At 39.8% G+C, this 24,183-nt stretch overlaps 1 protein-coding gene across 1 annotated transcript in view; it reads right to left on the bottom strand.

Annotated features, from left to right (window-relative positions):
• Stard3nl (STARD3 N-terminal like) overlaps positions 1-23,410 on the bottom strand; it is a 40,461-nt gene extending 17,051 nt beyond the window's left edge. Inside the window, exons 1-2 of the mRNA XM_051194668.1 lie at positions 23,282-23,410; positions 1,614-1,896 (exon numbers count right to left, since the gene is read on the bottom strand). Of these exons, the coding sequence (XP_051050625.1) occupies positions 1,614-1,838 (225 nt within the window). The 5' untranslated portion in view covers positions 1,839-1,896; positions 23,282-23,410. The remainder of the gene's footprint in view (positions 1-1,613; positions 1,897-23,281) is intronic.
• Between the last annotated feature and the right edge of the window lie 773 nt (positions 23,411-24,183).

The raw sequence follows: 24,183 nt of genomic DNA, 5'->3' as shown, positions 1-24,183 counted from the left end.
AGTATCTCTGTACTCTTCTGGGTTCCATCAAGGTCCTAAACACTGGGGTGGATACAAATCAACTGTCTAGAGGTCTGCCACCATCTCCTGACATGTCTCTCAGATGAGTTCTTTCTTCCTAGTTAGGCACCTAGAGAGGCATTCCTTCACCAGCTTCTGACTGTGTTCTTGCTGCTAACAGGTCACTGGCTTAATCCACCTGCCCACCAATGCTGATGACCTTCACAATGATTTTAACCCATTGACAAAGTATCTGCTGGGAACCTACTGAGTGCACAGTAGTGTTCCAATAAAGGAAATACTTCAGGAAGTAAGGCAATGTCTGTCTTTAGGAGCTTGCCATTGTGTAAAAGACAACAACAAAGAATCACAGCAGACAGATACAAGACAATGATAGATTGATGGTGACATTTACACTGATACCAGCATGATAGAATCTCACAATCTTCAAGAGGATACAGAAAACTAATAATTTTATACAGAAGGAACACTACTTTGGTGGTCTTAAGATAGGTAGGAGCCTATTGCATTCCCAAAGAATGGCTGAGGGATGGACAAAATGAACCACTGACAGATAAGGGAGACAGTGTTTGTACATGGGAGTGTCTTCCAGAAGGGCTCAGATTAGGTGGTGGGGAACACATGCAACCAGACCCAAGGCTTTAAGAATAACAGCATCTGGGTTAGCCAAATTGTAGAATTACAATAACTTCCACCTATCTATTTTAATTTTATTAATGTATGACTAGAGAATCTAAAATAATATATGTCAAAGTTTGTATTATATTTGGGTGTACTTACATAGATTATTATTGGGCAACATAATTGTATAGTTCTCCAAAATATTCTAGAACTTGTTCAATAAAATATGATGAAATAATGTCTTTTGCAAAATCTTAAACAAGGGAATTTAAAAACAGACACAATATAGAATGCATATTTCAGAAGCATTTTCCACATAAATTTTAATATTAAAAATTATCTTATATATATGGGTGCTTTGTTGCCTGCATATATGTTTATTTACCATGTGTGTACCTGGTGCCCTCAGAGGCCAGAAGAGGGCATCAGATCCCTTGGAATGTTAACAGATGTGTGTGCCTTCATGTCCTTGCTTAGAATAGAACCTAGGCCCTTTGGAAGAACAACCAGTACTCCTAACCACTGAGCTATGTTGTTTTTGTTTTTAGAGGAAGATCTAGTAAATTTTTATCTAAAAAGGCACAGGAAATAAGTCATTTTTGCCTTTGACGTCAGGTTTCCCTCAGCTACTCACGCCAAAGCACAGACATGGATAAATAAATAAGCCCATGCACAATGAGCACTGCAGTGTCCTAGAGAGGTTATATAAAGCCAGACAGCTGAATTTGTCCTACAGGCAGTGTCACTTTCAACTCTGTATTATTAAAGTAAGCACCAGGAATTCAAATTTTGTAATCACAGAGGAAGTGAATCTGAAGTTTACTAGGTGTGTTTCACATACTAACACTAAAAGGTAGGAGATAGGTAACCAATGCATCATTTGAAAAAAGATGGAATTCACTAAATAAGACAAAAATTACAACAAAAAAAAATGTAAACTTCTGTACCTCTGGAAACAAGAATCAACTTACATTTAACTCTATTATCCACAGTAATGTTACAAATAAGAGGTCAAAGGTGACAAACAGACAGAAAGTCCTCCTGACATCAGATATGCCTTTCTTTTCCCTTCCTTCATAGGACTCAATCCTGGCCATAAGCTGTGCAGGGTTGATGGAATGGATGTCACGCAGAGAAGCATGTGAGCTCTGGCTCCCAGTCAGAGTATTTTCCATGTCTTCTGGCAGGTGGTTCATCCTGGAGGAGGACTGAAGGAGTCTCCATCCAACTCCACCATCCCTAGTGAGAAGCAATCTGCAGAGAACAAAAGAGAAAAACTATGTTAAACCCATGTGGGTGTCCACAAGCATCCTCACCAGCGGGGGATTCAGTCTAATTGAGCCACAGGGCTTTGTCATAAGGCATTTATGTTTGGACAGAAAAAAAAAAAAAGAGATGAAGTAAAATAAGAAGTAACACTTGTACTCAATATTACTAAGTAGCTGCTTTAGAAAAGAATGTCACTGACTAAGAAAGCAAACTTATAGTAGGAAACAGTGAGGACGGGGTATTAAGCACACTGCCAAAGCATTCCCCAGAACCTGGAGCCAGCTCCCTTGCCACATCAGCAGGTAAATCTCCATGGTCTTGTTATTACCTGTGGGCTAGGAAGCCATATACCAAATATCTTCCCAGATGGTGGAAACAACACACGAGCTAGCTATAAAATAGTTCCTAGTGAGGAATTGTTTTCTGCCAAAAATACATCACTAAGTTTAGTGTTTCCCCATCACCTCTTCATGAACAAGTATGTTTTCTAGGCATCTTCTTAGGAAAGTAGGGTTTATACCCCCAAAAGTCCAGTCCTATGCAAACACTACATAAGTTATGGTTCCATATGGAGGCTCCCCAAGACCTGCAGTGCTTCATTACAGAAGAAGACTGAAGAGAAGTAATCCAAATGAGAAGATTCCTCAATGATGGGGTGAGGTCACTGAACAGAAACAGTGGTGGCTGCACTGCCCAGCATTCCAGCTTTCCATCCAGTGGTACCTCTCCCTGTGAGAGGATTACATTTGTGTGTCTTGCTCTTCCAATATTCATGTTTTACTTCGGCCATGAATGTGGACAGAAAGTTGGGTGGTACTTGTGTCCAAATACATAAGCTCACCTTTCTAACTGTCACACAACTGGCAGCATTCAGACCAAGATCATCGTTAGGATGAAAGAGAATTTGAAAACAGATTGCTAAGATTTCCCCAAGATGGTATGGTCTCAATCAGTCTTACTCACTTCCTCTCACCGTCTCTCCTTCCAACTGGCTCTGCTCTCTACTTTCCCACTCTTAGGTACAAAATTCCTCTCCATACATTTGTATCATGTGATGGCATCATATAACATACTGTTTCTTAAGGCAATTAAATAATATGAACTGGTATTTTAAAATATACCTCTTGCTATAGTAACTCTACTTTTAGAGGTTTAATGGAAATTAATCAAACCACAGACATTTAATCAACAGCTAATCTATAGCACCGGAGGTCAGTCAGTAGTTGCCTTGGAGGCAGAGAGGGGCATAGTGACTGAAGGCTTAAAGCAGGAATGTGTCTAGAGAACTCGGTAAAGTTGTGACCCTGTGATCACTTGGTAGTTCTACATTCATGTACATATATGTGTAGCCTTTTAATAAAAACTCCATCAAAATTTTTAATCATAAAATAAATATCTATAATAGTCTCAATCAGAAAATTAACCTGCTACTTAATAAAAGGAACAATTAGGCAAATTGTTACCTGGAATAGCCATGTAAGACTGATTTAATGGATCTTTTATCAAGCCTTTATAATGACCTAGAATAATGCTTAGGCTATAATAACCAGATTAAAACTCTAATGTTAAACAGAGCACATACATGTGTATAAAAATGACTATAAAAATTAATTTCTTTATTTTTGGGGCATGGGTTTCGAGACAGGCTTTCTCTCTCTAGCCTATTAACAATTAATTTCTTAAAAGGCTGTATTTGTGATATATGCTAGCAAAGATTATCTATGAGGGAGGAAACTTTATTTTTCTCTTTTTACTTTTGCCTTGTTTTTTCAAATGTACTTTGTACACAGTCTGTTTAAAAGAGGAGGAACTAAGTCCACATGTCATGCTGTTGGGATTCAGAACAGAGCCAGCCAAGAATCTCTACAGTTCCTCTTATCTTCCTCCAAACTGGGTGACATTAGCTCACAGCATTTGGGTTACTTGTCTCCTCAGAATCAGCAAATCAGCAAAACATTTTGAGAACCTCTTTAGGAAATTACCTCCATGGTGTTGTGAAAGAAAGCAATGCTTTCAAATTTGAAAATCTTTTCACATTTTCTTTGTCAATAGGTCAATAAAATTCTACTATTGGTTGGGCAGACAAATTATATAAAACTTAACTTTTTTTTTTATTCTGAAGCTCACAGGTCTTCAAATTCACAGCTAAGCAATTCTGCCTCACACACCTTGATTTTAAATTGTGTTAGGGCTAGGTCTGCCCTGTTGCCCATGCTCCTTAGACCAAGGAAACCACAGGCATGTTTTTGTGATGAAAGATGGCAGGAGCATAAGAAATAATACAGAGCATGTCAATACATTTGAAGTCTCTATATCCATTATTTTTGCTCATATTTAAGTCAGCTAAAGTATATTTCTGAAATTTTACTAGAACTTTGTCATTCCACTTCTGTCTTGGATGCTTTCATACTATAACATCAGAAATAAACATCAAACACCTGCAGAAGAAAATCTATGGTCTACCAAGCTACCAAGTTGAAAATATTTGCTTTGCTTTACTGTGAAATCTCTCTCTCTCTCTCTCTCTCTCTCTCTCTCTCTCTCTCTCTCTCTCTCTCACACACACACACACACACACACACAAAGTGCTAATGCTTTCTTCTCAATGGAATCTGGATGAGACAGGAAGTGACAGTGTCAATGTCTGCAAAACATGAATAGGTTAAATGATGTATATCCGTTTTTAAAGGATGTTCTGATTCACAAGACAGTAAAACCATATGTGCATCTGTGTTTTTCACCAGGTTACTCTGCTGATAAATCCATTAAAACACAGGTGATCCTGTATGATGGCGAGGCTACTCCAGAAGTATTTGCAGACAGAACACGGCACCCTGCACAGTGCATGTGTGAGTCTTTCTTTCTTTTTGAAAATTCTATCATATAGTATATCCTGATCACAGTTTTCCCTTTCTCACGTCCCCCAGTCTCTTCCCCCCACCTCCCTTCTCCCCCAGATCCACCCACCCTCCCTCTACTCTCAGAAAAGGGCAGGCCTCCCAGGAACATCAACCAAACATGTCACAATATGCAACAAAAAGACCAGGCACAAACTATCACATTAAGGATGGAGCAACCCAGTAAGAGGAAAAGGGTCCCATTAAGTAGGCAAAAGAGTCAGCAGCCACCCCTTCTCCCACTGTCACAAGCCCCACAAGAACACCAACTTACTCAACTATAACATATATGCAGAGGACCTAGGTCAGACACCTACAGGCTCCCTGATCGCTGTGAGCCCCATGAGTCCTGGTCAATTGATTCTGTGGACCGTGTTCTCATGGTGTCCCTGACCTCTCTGGTTCCTCCAATACTTTCTTCCCCCTCCTCCATAGGACTTCCCGAGCTCTTCCTAATGTTTGGCTGTGAGACGCAGATGCTCCCATCAGTTGCTGGATGAAATCTCTCTGGTCTCTTTGATGAGGATGCTGCTAGGCTCCAGTCACAGAGCACTCTGCAGGCAGGACACACTGTAGACTGAAGGGTTTGTGGCTGGACTGATGTCCCAATGCTTACACTAGAGGCCTTGCCTGGTTACAGAAGATGGCCATTTCAGACTTCGTGACACACATTACTAAGAATCTTTTGTAGGGTTACTCTTGTAAATTCCACCTACTTTGCAATGCACTAGGTTTTCACGTCACCTCCCAAGTGCCCCCAATTCCAGTCATTTCTCCCAGTATTTTCTCTCCACCCTCAGTTGAACCCTCCTGTTCCCAACCCCACCTTTCCCCAGTCCACACTCAAAATCTTTTCTATTTCTCCTTCCCTGGGGGTTCCTTCAATCCTTCTTTAATCCCCCCCTTGTTATTTAGCATCTCTGGGTCTGTGGACCACAGCATGATTATCTTTTACTTTACAGTTAATACACGCTTACAAGCGAGTACATACCATGCCAGTCTTTCTAAGAAGTCAAAGACCAGTATGATAAAAACTTCAAGCCTTTAAGAAGGAAACTGAAAAAGATATCAGAAGATGGAATGATCTCCTATGCTCATGGATAAGTATGATTAACACAGCAAAAATGATCACCCTAACAAAAGCAATATACAGATTCGATGCAATCACTATCAAAATTCCAACATAATTATTTACAGACCTTGAAAAAACAATATACAACTTCACATAGAAAAACAAACAAACAAACAAAAACCCAAGATAGCTAAAACAATCCTGTACAATAGAAGAACTTCTAGAGGTATCACCAACCCTGATTTCAAGCTGTACTACGGCTGAAGTAAAAAAAAAAAAAAAAAAAAAAAAAAAACACACATAAATTGGCATAAAGACAGACACACTCACTGATCAAAGGAATCAAAATAAAGACAGAGACTTAAGTCTACACATCTATGGGTAAAGGACTGATGGGGGATGTCCTTCTGTAGTATGTTTCTCTTATTGGTTGATGATTGTCCAATAGCCAGGCAGAAAGCACAGGCAGGGCTACCAGATTTTGAGAAGGCTGGGGAGAGGAAGGCAGAAGGAAGCAATGAGAGAGAGACTCCATGCTGCTGAAGGAGTAACATGACAAATTACAGTAAGCCACAGTCTTGTGGAAATACATAGATTAATAGAAATGGGTTAATAATTTAGAGAAAGCTGGCTAATAAGAAGCCAACAGTTGGCTTCAGTTGGCCAACAGTTTAACAATTAATATGTCTCCATGTGTTTATGTGGGCCTAAATGGCACAAGACCAGATAGGACAGAGACCTCCACCTTCAAATGGCACCTAGACATGGGTGGCAAGAATAAAACCTGACAAAAGCTTAAAAAGGGATTCTGAAAACAAAAGAACAAAGGCAAGCACAGCTTCTTGGTAGCAGCAGTAAAGACAGACTTAAAGGGAAAAAAGAAAACCTCTAAATGGTTTATAGCATGTTTTTTAAAAATGTAGGCTTGGGAGAGAAAAGAAAAAGACTAGAGAAAGTCCTAAAAAAAAAAAAAAAAAAAAAAAAAAAAAAAAAAGAAAGGAAGAAAAGAAAAGAAAAAAGAAAAAAGAAAGAGAGTAGCTGGGTGTAGTGGCACACGCCTTTAATCCCAGAAGGCAGAGGCAAGCAGATCTCTGTGATTTCAAGGCCAGCCAGGTGTACAGAGTTTGTTCAAGGTCAGCCAAAGTTACACAGAGAAACTCTGTCTCAAAGAACAAACAAACAAAAAATTAAAAGTAAAAGAAATAGAGTAATAAAGAAAATAAAGAAAAAAAACACATAAAGATGTAAAATACACAGAGTGTAGATACTGTTATTGTGTAGTCTTTAAATTGCTGAGGAAACAACAGCTGCTAAAATACATTTCATCATAAATTCTCCTAGATTAATCCAATTTATATATTTTGAAAATGCCTTGAGTTCAAAATTTATGTCTAAGGACACACTACTTTGGAAAAGATGGTCTGCTTTTGTTTGCACAGAAGATGAAAAGCTGTGGATTCCTTCCAGACTAATATGGTTTGATCAAGCAAGACCTGATGCAGTGGCCCAGGTGATCCAAAATCCAAAACAGGTGACCCAGTGCAGCCTCAAACTACTACAGACAGGATATGCCATGTGTCTGGGTTTTCTCATGTTCCCCAAGGTATTGACAACACCTCCAAAGAACAGGAAGCATTTTGGAGAGAATGATGCCCAAATTCCCAAATATTGTTTATAAATATTTTTTTTCATTTAACGGCGGTTAGTTATACATGGTTAGTGATCACAGCGAGTCTTTTTTCTAAAGGAAAGAAGGTACTGTGACATAGAAATGAATATTTTGAATGGGTATAGATTTTGGATTATTGATACAAATTTAAGATCAATTTTGGTATATGTATATTTCTCATCTTGTTTAGGTATTACGTTTATACAGCTCATTTAAAATTGTAATGTATAATTAAATGCAGATTATAGATAGTCATTTAAAACTTATGTTAGGTTTTCTAGATATACAGAGATAAAATTGAGGTGGATAGATATTCTTAAAAACTTTTCAAAGACCTTCAGAATATGACATTTAAAATGTTTTATTAGGGTGACAAAGGGACACAATTGCTCCTGGTAACATCAACTACTTCAGAGAGAAAGATGGGCATTGAAGAAACTTGTATGGAGTTTGGCTTCAACGTGGCAAGACTAGCCATTTGGGCAAGAAACTGTTCTTGCCTGGAAATCAGGTATTTATTGAGGAATCACTCACTAATGACAAAGCAAGTCAGAGAACCACCCAAGTCTTTTGCCTGTAGGCACTGGATGCTACCATCTGTTGTGACCACCACCCAAGATAGAGAGTTTGCCTCCCAGACTGCATGCAGCACCTGAGACTCCACCCAAAGACTATTGGCTGAATGAGTTCAACACCTATGGACACCTGTTTTTTCATAAAGCCAGAAATATACAATGGAAAAAGAAAGTATCTTCAACAAATGGTGCTGGTCTAACTGGATATCTGCAAGTACAAGAATGCAAATAGATCAATAACTATCACCCTGCATAACACTCAAGTCCAGGTGGATCAAAGACCTCAACATAAAACCAAATACACTGAACCTTTGCTGTGTGCAAAGTGGAGACGAACTTCAACCCCATATGCTTCCACACACAAGTGACAACACCCAGACAGCAAACAGTCACCACTACTGCAAATGGTAGAAGAGGATCAATAATATATGGAGATGCAATAATAAAATCCATTATTTTGTATACTAATTGAAAAATGAAGGTCTTCTACTTATGTATGTATTATTTTATGGAGAGCCACAAAATAGGAATAAGGAGTTGGAGCAGCCAGTTTACTAAACTATCAAAAACCCTAACTACATTCTAAACATCTGTCCTTGTACCCACAAATAAGTACAGTTCTCACACCTCACCAGGAAACATCTCTTTGCAACAGATGGAGACCATTCCAAAAAACCACAACCAATTAAAAGGCAGAGTTGTGGAGCCTGGTCCCAATGGATACAAAACTCTCTAGGATCAATGCTAAAAAAGGGTGCAGAAAGATTATAGGAGCCAGAGGATTAGGGAATTGCTGTGAGCAGGTGTCTCCCATGAATGTCAGAAGCTACAGCCATGAAGTCTCCTGATTATGACTACTTTGATGTGAACAAGGACAATGGCAATGGACATGCTAACATGGATAGCATGGATGGGGAAAGCCCAGGAGGCCTCAACCCTTCACAAAGAAACATAGGAAACTAAGGGATGCCGAGAGTGGAGACTAATCTTCCCCAGGGAATAGTACACCAATTGGTTACCCAATACAAAATGGCCACTCCAGAAAACATACATACAAGTAACAGACTGATGAGCAGGCTGTGTTTGTGCATTTAGAAACACACACACACACACACACCACACACACACACACACACTTATGTATCTAGAAATATGTGTATTACAAACATATGTAATAAAAATTAATGGAAAAAGGCCATACATTTTAAAAAGAGCAAGAAGGGGTATACAGGAAGGTTTGCAGGGAGGAAAAGGAAAAGGCAAATTATGTAGTTATAATCTCCAAAAAGAAAAGAAAAATTTTAGTTTATTCTTAAAGAATGCAAAGATTAGAATGCCTAAAGCAATCTTGAAATAGAACCCAACTAGAAGGCTATGTATCTTAAAGGCTTTCCATAAAGCTTCAGCAATCATAACAGTATGCCTTTGGTTAAGGATAAATGAATAGATCATGGGATGTGGATTGGTCCCATATAGATCCACATGTATATGGGCATTTGACTTTTGATGAAAATGCCAAAGCAATGGAGTAGAGAAATAAAGCTTGTTTTTAGAAATGTATGTAGGACAACCATATAAAAATTTAAAAGAAATAAATTTCAGTCTCTAACTTATATCATGTAAAAGAAATAATTGAAGACTGATTATTGGCTAAACATAAACATGAAGAATACAAAATATGAGTGAAGCATCAGAAGCTGGAAGGGGGTGGTAGAAGAGAATCAATAATGCATAGGGATATAATAATAAAATCCCGTATTTCGTATGCTAAGAGAAATAATAAAGGATTTCTGTCTACGTATCTATAAGAACCTATGAAGAACACTTTTACAATCTTTTTTTATAAATACAGATTTCTTAGAAAAGACAAAAAACAAAAACTCATTACTATTTGTAAGATTATTGTGCAGGATTTCTTGAAAGACCACCTACTGTCCAAATTGAGACTGTGAAAATTGATATATGACTAATAATGGCATGGTTGGAATTATTCATGCTAGGGAAAAACCTAAATCTTAATAGATTATGGCTATATTGTAAAAACAAATAAGAGTAGGCAGGAAGTCTTATAAACATGTAGGAGAAAGAAAATTAGAAAAGCCAGTTCACAATTCTCAGTGCAGGGATGCAGGGATTCTTTAGGCAAAAAAAAAAAAAAAGAAACATTAGTTGATGCTAACAAGTATTAAACTTGTGAGGAAGCTATTACCTCTTGAATAAGTTCAGTTCTATTGGGGGGACAATACACCTTTATCGAGAGGACACTTGGCAGTCAGCACCTGGACTGATGCTGAAACAAGCCCACATGATATCATTTATTGTGTTGCAATAAACATGTAGCAACAATTACAGCATACTCCTCACTATAATTGTTTAACCTGTGTGTAGTTATAAGTAATCATTTACAAGGAAGTAATTGATCACATACAAACTAGTCAACAAACTGTAAGTGCAGCAGTGTGAATACTCTTCAAAATGAAAAGGACATGAAGAGTAAACATAAAAAGTGATGACACATGTACACCACAGCTGGTTGAGCCTACACACACAGGCAATCCACACACAAGCATGCACACGCACACACACACACACACACACACACACACACACACACACACACACACATTCTTTTTACCAGTTTCAAAGAATATTTTATCTTTCAAGAAAAAGGTCTAGAGAACTACAAGACTGCTGCCAACTAACAATTTGAGCATCCGTGGAAAGGCTACCATAAATGCCCTTCCTGGATAGTGAGATTAACAACTAACTTATCCATGGAACCCTCATCTAATACCTGTTGGAAATAGGAGCAAACACCCATACATAAACACTGAGTCAAACTAGAACCCAGATGCAGATGGAGAGGACAAGACCAGACTGCAGAAACACATAGAGACAGCTGACCCGAACAAGGAGGAGCTAATGGGCCCCCAGACTATTAGCTGGGAAGCCAGCATGGGACTGACTCAGGCCCCCCTGAATATGGGTCTCGGCCAGAAGGACTGAGCAATCTAAGGGACCTCAGACAGTGGAGCCAGGATGTATCCCTGGTGCACAAAAGGACCTTGCTAACACATCCCCCATGGAGGGAAAACTGCCTTAACCTAGAGACAGGAGAGAAGCCCTAGTCCCTACTTCACATGATCTGTCAGATCTACATGACCCCAACTGGATGGCATTCCCCTACATATGGAATTGGGGTAGGGGAATGGGAGGGGAGGGTGGTAAGGGTGCATGTGAGAGGGCTTAGAGGGTAAAAGGGAAGGAGGGAGGGAGGGAGGGAGGGAGGGGGAACTGGGATCGACATGTAAAATATAAATTAAATAAAAAAACCCGCTTTGACTCCAGAATTTAAGTTCAAGGACAAGTTACTGGGGAAAAGGATTTCTATTTTTGTTTCCACAGAAAATGAAAAGCTGTGGATTCCTTCCAGACCAATGTGGTTTGATCAAGCCAGACCGCCTGAAACAGAGTACCAGGTGATCCTACATTCAAAATAGCTGTACAAAGCAGCCTTGCAGACTACAGCCAGGATTTCTGCATCTTCTTAGAATCCCCCATGACAGCGCCCCTTACCAGCAGGAAGTAGTTTGGAAAGAACGACACCCAAATTCCCAAATATTGTCTATGTTTGTTTTCATTTAAATGGACTTGGTTATAAAAATAAATAAATAAATTTAAAAGGAAAGAAAAAGGGAAAGGCTACAAAATACACCTGCAGAATTGATTAGCATTTTGAACTTGTTACATGGGATACCCTCATTCTTAGAGGAGAGGCTAAGCATCAAGATACGTGCAAACTACTTCAGAGCAGTTTCACAAAACACAGGCTGTGAGCACATTTGAGGATGGAGTTACTGTACATCATTCTATAGACAGTACATATAAGCAAATATATGCACCCTGATGACTCATTGCTATGCCCACAGAATAATACACTGTTCAACTTTCATCAGAAACTTCTTGCATCAGATAGCAATTACTGCAAAGACTCTCAGAATCAGTTTATGCACAGAGAATAAAAGACTAGTAAGTGTTCAGTCCAATCATAGCTTGTTCTTCTTAGATTTATCTTTTTAAATATGTGTATGGGTATGTGCACATAGGTGCAGGAGCACAGTAAGGCCAGACATACCTGCTAGGACTGGAGTTATAGGTGAGGTTGTAGAATAACCATGAAACTATACTGGGAATTGAATGAACTCAAGTCCTTTGGAAGAGCAGAATGAATTCTTAACCATTGTGCCATTTCTCCAGCCCCTTAATTTACTTTCTACTGTTGCGATAAACACCATGACCAATGACCAAAAGCAACTTGTGGAAGAAAGGGTTTATTTTATCTTACAATTCCCAGGTCACAATCTATTATTACTGAGGAAGGGCAGGCAGGAGTTCAAGCAAGAGCCTCAAGATAGGATCTGAAGCAGAAGCCATGGAACAATACTACTTACTACTGGCTTGTTTTCCAAATTCATACTCAGCTACTTTTCTTAGACCTCCCTAGACCACCTCCCCAGGGTTGGCATCACCCACAGTGGACAAGGTCTTCCCACATCAATTATCAACTAAGAAAATGTTTTACAGACTTGCCTACAAGGCAATCTGATGAAGGCATTTTCTCAAATAAAGTTCCCACTTTCCAGAGGTCTCTGTCTGAGTCAAGTTACAGAAACTAACCAGCACTAGCCCTAAATATGATCTTTATCGCATCCCTCCCCTCAAAGCTGAAGGATCATTATGGATGAAAAAGCAGAAAGACTTTAAGAGCAAAGTGTGGTGATTTCAAAGAAAAAATGTTTCCAGACAAAAGGGAAGGTGAAAATATAAACTCACAATGATTGTGAAAGCATGCAGAAATCCTGCACAAGCTTAATCCAGATAAAGTCCCAGCTTATAGCAGGGAAGTGGGCATGAGGTCCCACCTTTATTCAGTGATCTTTTGGCATCTGAATGCTTTCTAGAAAAAGAAAATTTGTATTTTTAATGGTGTGACATTTGATATATCAAGTACACTCCAGGGCAGGCCTCATACCCAGGAGTAGTTGGTCATCACAAATGGAATTTGTCAGGGGACAGGGGCAAGAAGTTGGGTAGGGAAATGGGAAGACTGAAGAAGAGACTTCAAAATACACTGCATGAAATTCTCAAGAAATTAATAAAAGCATTATTTTTAAAATTGAACCTTTTATAGCAATTATCTTGCAGCCCAAAGATCAGAATTGGGACTGGTTTACTACATATTCTTCATGTTTTCCAGACCTGTCTTTTTAAATACAGATAGACAACAGCTGAACTTAAGCAGCTTAGTAAGTTGTTAGCCCCTCTACAAGCCTCTTCAAGGACAACTGGGTTTCTGTTAATTTAATACCACAGGCTTCTTTCTGTAGAAGGTGGGGTAAGAACTCCTGAACATGTCATTCTAGCTAATGGAGAATCAACCCACTGCCTCTAATGTAAGAAGGACTCAAGGAGAACATACCTGGGAATACACACACAACATCAAATTCCCCTGAAGTCACTTTAGACCACCTTCCTCTTTCACAAACTAGATTAAAGGATGAGCCATTTTCATGTATGACAATGACTATTACCAGGCAGAAGTTGCATGTATCTTTTCCTATAATGCAATAAGCACACACAATGGCCACAGCTTCAAAAATAATTTTCTAATCTCTACCACAGATAAATGGCTGTAGTTGAAAATGTAGTGAATATGATTTGGAGATGTCATCTTAAAATACTGATACCTAGATTTTTTTTTTAAAAAAAGTATATCTCTCTCTTTTCTCATTAGATATTTTTTTTCACACAAGACACAAGAAATTAGGTCTTCAAATGACAAGAATCAGGTACAACTTCCAGAGTGATCATTATAAAGCTAATCTGTGTTTCAGAAAACAGAATCACGTAAAAGAACAAATACTAAGAGATGCAATGCAACCAGAGGCTGATATTCCAAGAAAACAGCGTGCTGCATACCCAATAGTAGAAACACCTCTGCTTCCCTCCCTCTTTTTCTCCTCCTTTCTCCCTCCATTCTGCCCCCTCTCTCATTTATTCGGAAACAGAATCCCATGCAACTCAGTTTGGCTTTGAGCCTGTTTTGAATCAGAGGATAATCTTGAACCTTCTACCCTCACTGCAAAAGTTCAAGTGTAGGAATGACAGACAACTTCCACCAGGTTGGGATATAGCAGGACCTCTAAAACCTTATCAGATGTCAGCAAAGACTTTAAAATTACAACATTCTCAAAAAGTTTAATCTTGTAATTTTTAGAAATAAGCAATTACAAAATCAAAATTATAGTGACTAAACAAAGATACTGGCATATACAAATTACCTATAAACACTTCCAACTATCTAGGAATAGTCACTAATCATCAGTAAGGTCTTATTTACAGCTCTAAGAGGAAAACATGTAAAGGCTGACTATGCTGCTGGCACCATCCTTACTGGTGAAAAACACGGTCCCTATCAGTCCTCAGCAGCCTCTCCTCAATCATCTCTCATCCAACAATCCAGCCTTTCCAATTCCCCAGCACCCATCCCTCCCTCTGCTCAGAGACAAAGCTTTCCTTTCCTAATGCTCCAGCCGTGCTGACAACTCTGAGTTCCTTGTATAGGTTTTGGCATTTGCACCTTTGCCATACTTCAGCCCTACCTAGGCAGCCTGTTCTGCCAATCACCGAACTATCATCAGCTTATCCACTGCTCAAGGAGGCTCATGTGTCACCTCCTCAAAACACTCTCCTGGTCCCCAAGGGCTCTGAGTGCTTCCTTCAAAGGCTCAGGTGCTAGCTAGCATCTTGGTTCTCAAAGAGGAAGCCATGGGGAAAGCATTAAGAGGTGGGGCCTGGTGGTGGTAACTGGCTCACTGGAGAAAGGCATTACTGTATTTCCAGGGGAATAGCTGGGTCTGGGAAAGGCACAAGGTTGCAAAAGAGAAGTTGTGTTTTAGCATGCGATCTCTGCACAGAGCTTTTTCCTGTCCATTCCTTTGCTATGCTGTTAGTCAGGGACCCTTGCCAGAGGCTGAGCTATAGAGCTGCCTCACCATGGGGTTCCATCCTCCAAAACAATGAGTTGAATAGCCTCTCTTCTTAACACTGAGGTGGACTTTACATAATATAAAATTATAAAAATTGTACAATTCAGAGGTGTTCAACATATTCTCAATATTGTATAATGTCCACCTCTATATAGTGCCAAAATATTTTCAGCACTGCCAATGGAAATTCCATAGCAATTACACAGTAACTCCCTATTCCTCCCCTTTGTCCTGCCCTGAGAACACTGATCTGTTTTGAATATTTCATATGAATGAATGTGCTGTACTTAGTGTGGAGCTTCGTTTACTTACACAATGTATGTGTTCAAGATTCTATAGCATGTATTAGCAAAAAGGTGGCATGTTGTTCTCTTGCTTTCTGTTGCTATAATAAACACAATTTCCAAAAGAAACTTGGGGAGCAAAGGGTTTATTGGGTTTATACTTCAGACCACAGTCCATCACTGAGGAAGTCAGAGCAGGAACTCAAACAAAAGCAGCAGAAAGAACCATGGAAGAGTACTGCCCACTGGCTTACTCCCAGATTTGCATTCAGCTCCTTTCTTAAAAAGCCTAGGCTCACCTTTGAGGGATGGCTCTTTCCACAGTGGGCTGGGCCCTCTTACATCAATTATCAATCAAAACTGTCCCCAGAGACATGACCATTCTGATACAGGCAATCCATCAATTGAATCTCCCTCAGATTAACTCCAGGCTGTATCAAGGAGACAGCCAAAGCTAAGCAGGAGATCTATTTACAAAATAAACTTCTCATTTATAAAATTACCATAATCAGTTGTTTTGTTATAATAACAGATTACTTTGTCTAGGTAGAATATGTATAGGTACCATCAAGCTAACCTTTATTATACTAAATGGTCAACCCTGAAAACATTTACATACAAGTAACATTATACAAACTGAGCAGGCTGTACTTATGTATTTAGGAATACACATACACAAACACATGTATATAACAACAATGAAAACAGAGGCCATGAATGTGAAAGAGTAAAGAGGGACATATGTGAGGACTGGGAGGGAGAAAGTGGAGGAAAATTATGTAATTATAAGTTCAAAAGATAAAAAGGTACTTTTAAAAATGGAAACTAAAATACTGATTCCCCCATCTTATCATATATATTTCACATATTATTCACAGGTCTCTTGTGAAGCACACTATCGAAAGCTCCTATAGATCCTTAATAATTTTTCGTACACTTTAAAAGAGCCTAGAAAGCCAGGCATGGTGGCACCCACTGTAGAGACAGAATCAGGAGGGACACAGGTTGAAGGTTGTCCTCAGCTACACAGGGACCTCAAGGCCAGCTTGGGATATATGAGACCCCACCAAAAAACAAAAGAAAAAAGAAAAAAAAGGAAAGAAAGAAAACAAAATCACAAACAGAAAACCTCCTAGAGAACAATTCTGTATCCTAGAGAAATGGTGGACATGCAGGACATCTTATTTGCTTGTTAGACTTATAACTACAATTACCAATATATAAACATACAGAAGGCCAGTAGTGCTGGTATATGCCTTTCTTCCCAGCACTCAGAAGGCTAGCTGCTGTGAGGTAAGGTAAGATGGAAAAGACACTCTCTCTATCCTTATGTACAAATTATCCAAATAGTTAGAAAACAAAGTACAATACAAAGAAGGCTGAGTACCAGAAATGCCACCAAGAAAAGGCTAACCTTAGAAGATGACTAATGCTGTCAAGAAAAGACTAACCTTAGAAGATGATGACTTTGAATGATCTGAAAATCTGTTCAATGTATCAATGAAGAGGAAGACAAAGGCAACTTAAAATCAATTAAGAACAGCATGTCCACCAACAATGAGTCATCCTCTCTGTCTGGGGAACCCTGGTGAGGGAACCAAAGGAAACAAATGGAAGGCCAGAACAGAGTGAAAGGACAGCATGGGAGTGCAAGCTCCTTCCCACAGGCTGGCCTGAGGAGAGCAGGATCAGAAGGACAGGGCAAACACCAAAGGCCAGCGAGAGTTCAGTATTTCAAACACTGGCAGAACTTCCTTGTTCAAAGAAAGGTAAACAAGAACTCCAGGGTAAGCAGCTCTCAACAATGTGAAGTGTGGCTGTGGTTCATTTCTCCAGGATGGAAGGAAGCACTCAATTCCAGAGTCCACATTTTCTCAATGTCTCATGAGATGTTTATTTGATCACTGGGGCAAGTCTAAGTCATGAAAGAGAAAGTTATGAACAATGCTTGTCACAGCTAAAAAGCTGGCAGTTTAGTTTGTACCAGCAGCAGACGGGGGCAGAGCATGTTAGATAAGCAGCTTTAATTTTCACAAAACAATGTCTTACTTACCCATCCTGCACCCTCCTCTTGGCATGTACCCGACTTCCATCACTAAGTGGATGCACACCTCTGTAGGTCAGCAAAGCACTATTATATTCCTCCCCAAAGACCTCAAACTAACAGTAGGGACTGTGTTTACTTGCTGGCTTACACACTTCCTAAACAGAGAATCAACTGTCAATATGCAGAGATGAGCATTGTCACTAATGAAATCCCCAGATTTCTATTTTGTCTTGAAAAATAGGCAACTGGGAACATTCTCCAACTCACCAGCTTGCCACCCACCCACTATGTTTCCTTCTGGCATCAGCTGCCTCCTGCTGGCACTGAATTTTCCTTGATTTATAGGATCTTTAGTGACAGTGGTAAGATAGAGGGATTGTGTTGGATAAAAGTAGATTAAGAGCACTGCCTCATTTTACACCCCATTACTGCCACCTTGGCCAAGTTACTTACCCTTTTTATGTTTTTATATGTTTTCCAAGATAGGGTCAGTAATACTGCAACCTGACTTAAAGGGAGGTTTGGTGGGTAAATTAAAGACAACAGAGGTTCCCTATGGGCATTTGGTAGTAGAATGTGCTCTCAGCCCTGGGGCATCTGCCATGTGTTTATTCATCTATGGGTGGAGACCAGAGATGGTCTTGAACCCCCTACAATGCAAAGGCTAGCCATAACAAAGGGTAACAGCATAGCTCCATGACACAGCTCTTGACACAGAAAATTTTCTGTGCTAATTACCAGCAACAATGCCAAAGCAAGTCCTGACTTGGTGTCTTCACTTATGCTGCAGAGACTTCTAACACCTCAAAAATTGCTATTACCTTTGATGAATTTACAACAACACAGGAACAGAAGGATGTCACTGAGAGATGAAGAGTTGACCAGGTCCAAGTGAATAGCCAAGAGTTCCTAGGCCAGCCCTTCTGGAACTCAGTTTTGCCATCTATATTGACAGTATTAATGACTGTAACTATTTTACTGTGACTTTTTCAGTAGCAATATACTCTCAACATTTACATCCAAAGATTTAAGTTTCTCAAAAGGGACTGGCTAGAAACTATAGAAGTCAGACCCAAGCTGCAACAGGAAGACAGTTCTGTGGAATCAAAGCCAAGAAACACTTGCCAGCACTTCTATCAAAGACTGTACTGAAAGAGAAAATGAAGCTGGAAGGCCTTACACTACAAAAACAACTCCATGTATAGCACAGATGGAGTCTTTTAAACCTTAGCCAATGCAGAGTTGACAATGCATCTATGATAACCCATGACTAATGGTATGAAGGTGAAGAGGAGAAAGCATCCCAGAAGTGCTATGAAAAGGGAAAGCTCACATCCCGGAGACAAAAGGAATGTTTTACTGAGAGTCCAACATTAGAGTGGACCCTGAAGCACAGGCAGAGCTTTGGCCAGCTGTCAAACAGAACACTGAGGCCATCAGGGTCCCTGTTTGGGGTACAGGACTCACCATAGTCGAGATGCCTACAATGTGGGATCCGATCTTGACAGCCTAGATTTCTAAGAATATGGGCACAGGCTGAAGAGGCATCCTTACAAACAGTGAAACTTGATCTAAATATATAGTTTTGATACTTTGCATAAATTTAAAAAATCTTCTGACATTTAAGAAAGATGCCAGTTCTATTAATATTACTCTAACACCATTAAACTCAAATTCCATTATGACAAGTCAAAAGGACAGCCAGAAAGCAAATTAAACTACTGATTTTAATTTCTGTAAATCTACTGTTATTAACCTCATGTAGTTTATCAAAGAGAACCTTACAACTAATGGTTCTTTTTAAAATGTAGGACCATGCTTTCTATTTCTCAACCATGTAACAAACTGGTTTCTCAACCATATAAAGTTTATAAGTTGGTTTCTATTTTTTAAAAGTAGCATCAGAAAAATTACATCACTGAGCTGACCCAAGTACTTCCTCATTCATGGGAAGGGCTCTTCTTGCTACCAGAAACAATGAACCAGCACACTGCATGCCACATGTCTAAAAATAAGATCAGGTTAGGAAAGTATTATCAACCTATTTCAAATATCTTTCAAATATCTCTGAAATTAAAACTTGAATTAAAAAATTTTGATACATTGTGAGTTGAATCCAGCACTGTTCAAGTATTCTTTTCCTGAGCTACAATCCTGTTTTGTTATTTTTATCAGGAGGCAGGGTCTTGCTAAGTTGCCCAGGCTGGACTACAACTTGGGATTTCACCTCCCAGAGCTTTGCATATAGTTGGTGTTACAATCGTGTATCACTGAATTTGGAGTCATCTACAAACCATATACAGCACTGTATAGGGAGTCACTTAGAAGTCATAATGTTCTAACAAAAAGGAAGGGCGAATGTAAAGTGCTGACATATACTTCTTCAGAATAGGGGGAAAAATTAAAAGAGAATTATTTTAGCTCAAGGAAAAGCACTGTCCCAGCTTTTAAACTGCCTACTATGAGTTCAGAAACAATGCACTCTTTTTTTATGATTAAATTCTTTAATATTTTTTCTTACTTTACATATTGATCCCAGTTCCCTCTCCTTCCCAACCTCCCATGCCCCCCGACCTTCCTCTCATCCCATTCCCTACCCTCTCCACAGGGAGGGTGAGGCCTTCCAGGAGAAGCCATCAAAATCTGCTAAGTCTTTGGCATAGGGCCTAGGACCTCCCTCCTGCCTCTAGGTTAAGGGAGCATCCCTCCATGGGGAATGTGCTCCCAAAGTCATACACCAGGGGTACATCCTGGTTCCACTATCTGAGGTCCTATAGACTGTCTAGGACCTCCAACTGAGACCCACTTTCAGGGGGTCTGGATCGGTCCAATGCTGCTTTCCCAGCTATCAGTCTGAGGTCCATGAACCTCCCCCCCCCCCAGCCTCCATTCAGGTCAGCTGTGTCTGTGTCTGTGGGTCTCTGCAGCCTGGTTTTGACCCTCTCTGCAACTACAGGAGTTCAGCTCAGTGTTTAGCCATAGGTTTCTGCTTCTGTCTCCATCAACTACTAGATGAGGGCTCTAGGATGTCATATTAATTAGTTATGCTTCTTAAGAATGCAGGATCTTTGTCTATAGTACATCTGTTTTGACACAAATGTAGGAAACATGATGTTGAATGGGTTACAGAAAGTTATGCAGCATCTACTCTTTATATACAAAGAAATATGTTTCAATTAATAAACTTCAATTAATAATCATGATGTTAAATGGGTTACAAAGTTAAGCAGTATCAAGTCATCAATGGAATAGTCTTTCAAGCAATGTATGGCAGAGACTGTTTAACAATGAGCTCTCTGTGTAAAAGAGAACTATCTGGATTTATATTAGCTCCTCTTCATACATCATGTGCTCCCAGCGTGTCTCATTTCACATTAAATACAAAATACCGAACAGTTTACAAATTTCCAGAAATTTGACAGCTGCTTTGTGAATGAATGAGGGCACACAGCAGGACCAGAATAGATGCCCATATCAAAGAGAGCCTTGAATGGTGTTGGAGAAGGCAAATTGGAACAACTAATGTATCTAGGAACAATGCATTCTAAATATTGACATGCTGTACTTTAACATATACAGGTATTCCTTGCTTAGGGATTTTCAAGATGGAAACAGAACAAAATAAAATACCAGCATGAAAATTTGGAGGTAAGCATTGGCAATTTTACATACTGAGTTTGGGAAACTACTGCGCATCTACAATTCCAGAGCCCCTTCTCTAACAAAAGGGTCCATTACATGAGCTCTAAAATGTCACATCAGGAACCAAGTTTGAAACATCATCAACCTGTAGATCCTATTACATGCTTGGTGGATAAGGATGGAGCATGGTAAAGTGAATAGGAGTAAAGCTAATGATCTCCATCTGTCTAGCTGAGGTGACTTAGTGAATGTTTTCTTCACTGATGAAAAGTTTAGTATTTGCAATATGTCTGGAGGAAATATGCATGCAATGTGCCCAGGACACAGAAGGAACTAAATAAAACAGAATAATCCTTAGTCGTTAATACAAGTTCTAATGGGAAAGGCTACTTTATTTTCTGTTGAACTTTCTTAGCACGTGTTTGGGCAGAGCAGGACTGCCTGCCAGTGCTTTCCAATGGAAAGCAGGCAAAGACTGTATTGAAAATGATTGATGATGTGGAGTAAAGAGATAAAAGCTAGTGCTGAAGATAAGCAGGGTGTTTGAGTCTTGCACACAGCAGCAAAGAAAAGAAAAAAATAACTCTGTGGGACACAGTGCTAGGGAAAAGAGGGCCATTTTTTCATTAAGAGGACCCTCAAAGGGGAAAATATAAAATGAATTGACAATGATTTCGTAATCAAAACAAACAGAAAATTGCTGAGAGCTTGAGCACCTCTAAAGTATGCCCTTCCACACAGGCCTCCGACTCCTATTCCTTGTACAGCATCATCTCCAACCAAGGTCCACTTGCCCACCCTTTCCTGTTAGAGCCATCCTGGACTCCCCTCCCACTAACCTTCATCTTCCTTTCCGGACTTCGCCTTGATACTGGAAACTTCCTGATCTTTCTATGACTCACTCTAAACATTCAGGACTCATCCAGAACATCACCTCTACAGGGACCTTTTCCTGGATCCCACATACCATCGTCACACCAATGTGTCTTCCTGCTCTATTTTCTAGCATTCATTCCCATCTAAAACCATGTTTTCATCAGCACATATATTTCATCTTCACTAGAATCTAAGGGGTTTGAGTGTGTTCAATACTCAATTTCCAACATCTAAAACTGCATGTGGCATAGACAGGCATTTATCCTATAAATTATCTACTGGTTAAATCCAAATAATAGTAACTATCCTGAGAAGATAAGTCCTCAGAGCAGTTTTAATTACCCTTCTTTAATGCATCCGATGATGTAACCATTAAAGGTCAGGAATATTTCAAAGAAAAATGCATTCTTCCTAACAATATAAAATAGTACACATGTATGGACATAATGTAGTGGTTGTAGAGGGAGGCACATTCTACACTATCCCTTCATGGGCAAGTTTATCCAGCATTTTACTTATCCATAAATACAGCCATAATACTATAAAAATTTTCTTTTTCATCAAATCCTGCTCTAGAAGAAGATGGGCAGATGAAGTGATTATGGGAATTCCCTTTAGTACCCTTAAACAAAGACATCAGATGGGGCATGCTGGAGTAACTCTAGTGCACTTAGAAGTTAGACCTGTCACTGTGTTCACCTTTACTAACCTTACCCTAACTAGTACTGGGTCAAGGGATGGATTCGGTGATTCCATCTGTGAATGAAGACAAATGCCTTTGCAACTGCCTTATTAAAAGAACAATAAGAAAAGTTCCACAATGTTCACCCATGTTCCAACCAAAAGAAAAAGAGACCAAATTATAATGAGATTTTGAAAAATAATAATAAAAGGCAGGATAAGTGGGCAAAGCTGAGAGCTAAAAACCATGGCTAGAACATTTGTGACTCATGCTTTAGTTTTCGTTTTGTTTTCTTATATCTGGGCTTTCTTGATTTAGGTGCAAGGCTGGTAACTGACAGTAACCTGCCAGCCCACACCTGCATGCCATCTGGGTCTTGACAAGGGTGCTAGACAAGGGGCCAAGGCTGGACCATTCGCCTCCTGTGAGTGTGGGAGAGTGCCGGGGCCCAGCATCCCTCCCGCCGCACTCCGCCGCATTAGCACCCACAGGCCGCACGTCCCTGGCCAGGTGTAGGGAGTTCGGCGAGCCCCTAACCTTTGCAACCTGCCCAGCAGAGCTCGGGAAAGCAGCCTACCTCCTCTGTGGCACGAGCCGCCCGCTGGCCTGCAGACCCGGCTCCGCGGTCCAGGCCGGCCGGGCTGGGGCGGGGCTGCAGGGCGGGACCCTCGGGTGACGTCAACACGCTGATCACGCAAGACGCTGTCGCTCGCCGGAACAGAAAAGAGGTCCAGGAGACGACAGATTGGTTTGTGAAATTGTCAGTCTCGTGACGACCAGTAAACGGCTCCGGAAGGAGCCAGTGGGCAGGTGTGTAACAAGGCCAGCCTCCAGAGCTCGCCAGCGTATCCAGCCTACAATTGCAAGGTTGTATTTGTTTTCAGCTTCCTGTCGGATTTTAGTGGAAAACTTGCTTTAGTCGCTTTATAGGGTATTATAGGCTGCAGCCGGTGAAAAGTAATCCTGAGGGTGGATTTCAGGCTCTGCCACCTTGGTTTGAGCTGTCCACTAAGAACTTTCTTAGGACGACATTAAATCTCAACTTGACCAGACTTACATAGGAAACCTTTTTTTTTCTGCTCTCCCACTGCGTAATGCCTTTTCTTACTGATATTAAGGCTACTTGTATTTGCATAATTGTTGTACACGAAATTGAGCACTAAGTGATGCTTATGATTTTCCCAGATGTTACGGTTGCATCCTTCAAAAAATGTAAATATCAGTTCTGAAGATTCTCAGCCTGTTGGAGGAAAAGAGTATTGATAATTACTCTTATAAAGTAATTTTAATTGCTTCTATAATGCTTAAATTAAAAAGTGAATTTATATACGTGCAAAACTTTTGAACATTGCAAGCTGTGTAAAACCTACATTTATATGCCAATTAAAAGTTCAATCTTTATGTGATGAGTCCTAGTTCCTGTACATTGACGTATGAAAATATTTGTAAACACTCAAGTTCTGATCTTCACCGATCTTT

This window comes from Phodopus roborovskii, unplaced genomic scaffold, assembly GCF_943737965.1.
Source record: "Phodopus roborovskii unplaced genomic scaffold, PHOROB, whole genome shotgun sequence".
In the NCBI taxonomy this organism is placed as follows: domain Eukaryota; kingdom Metazoa; phylum Chordata; class Mammalia; order Rodentia; family Cricetidae; genus Phodopus; species Phodopus roborovskii.
Note: the sequence above shows the minus strand (reverse complement) of the source record. Positions and strands in the feature narration are given on the sequence as shown.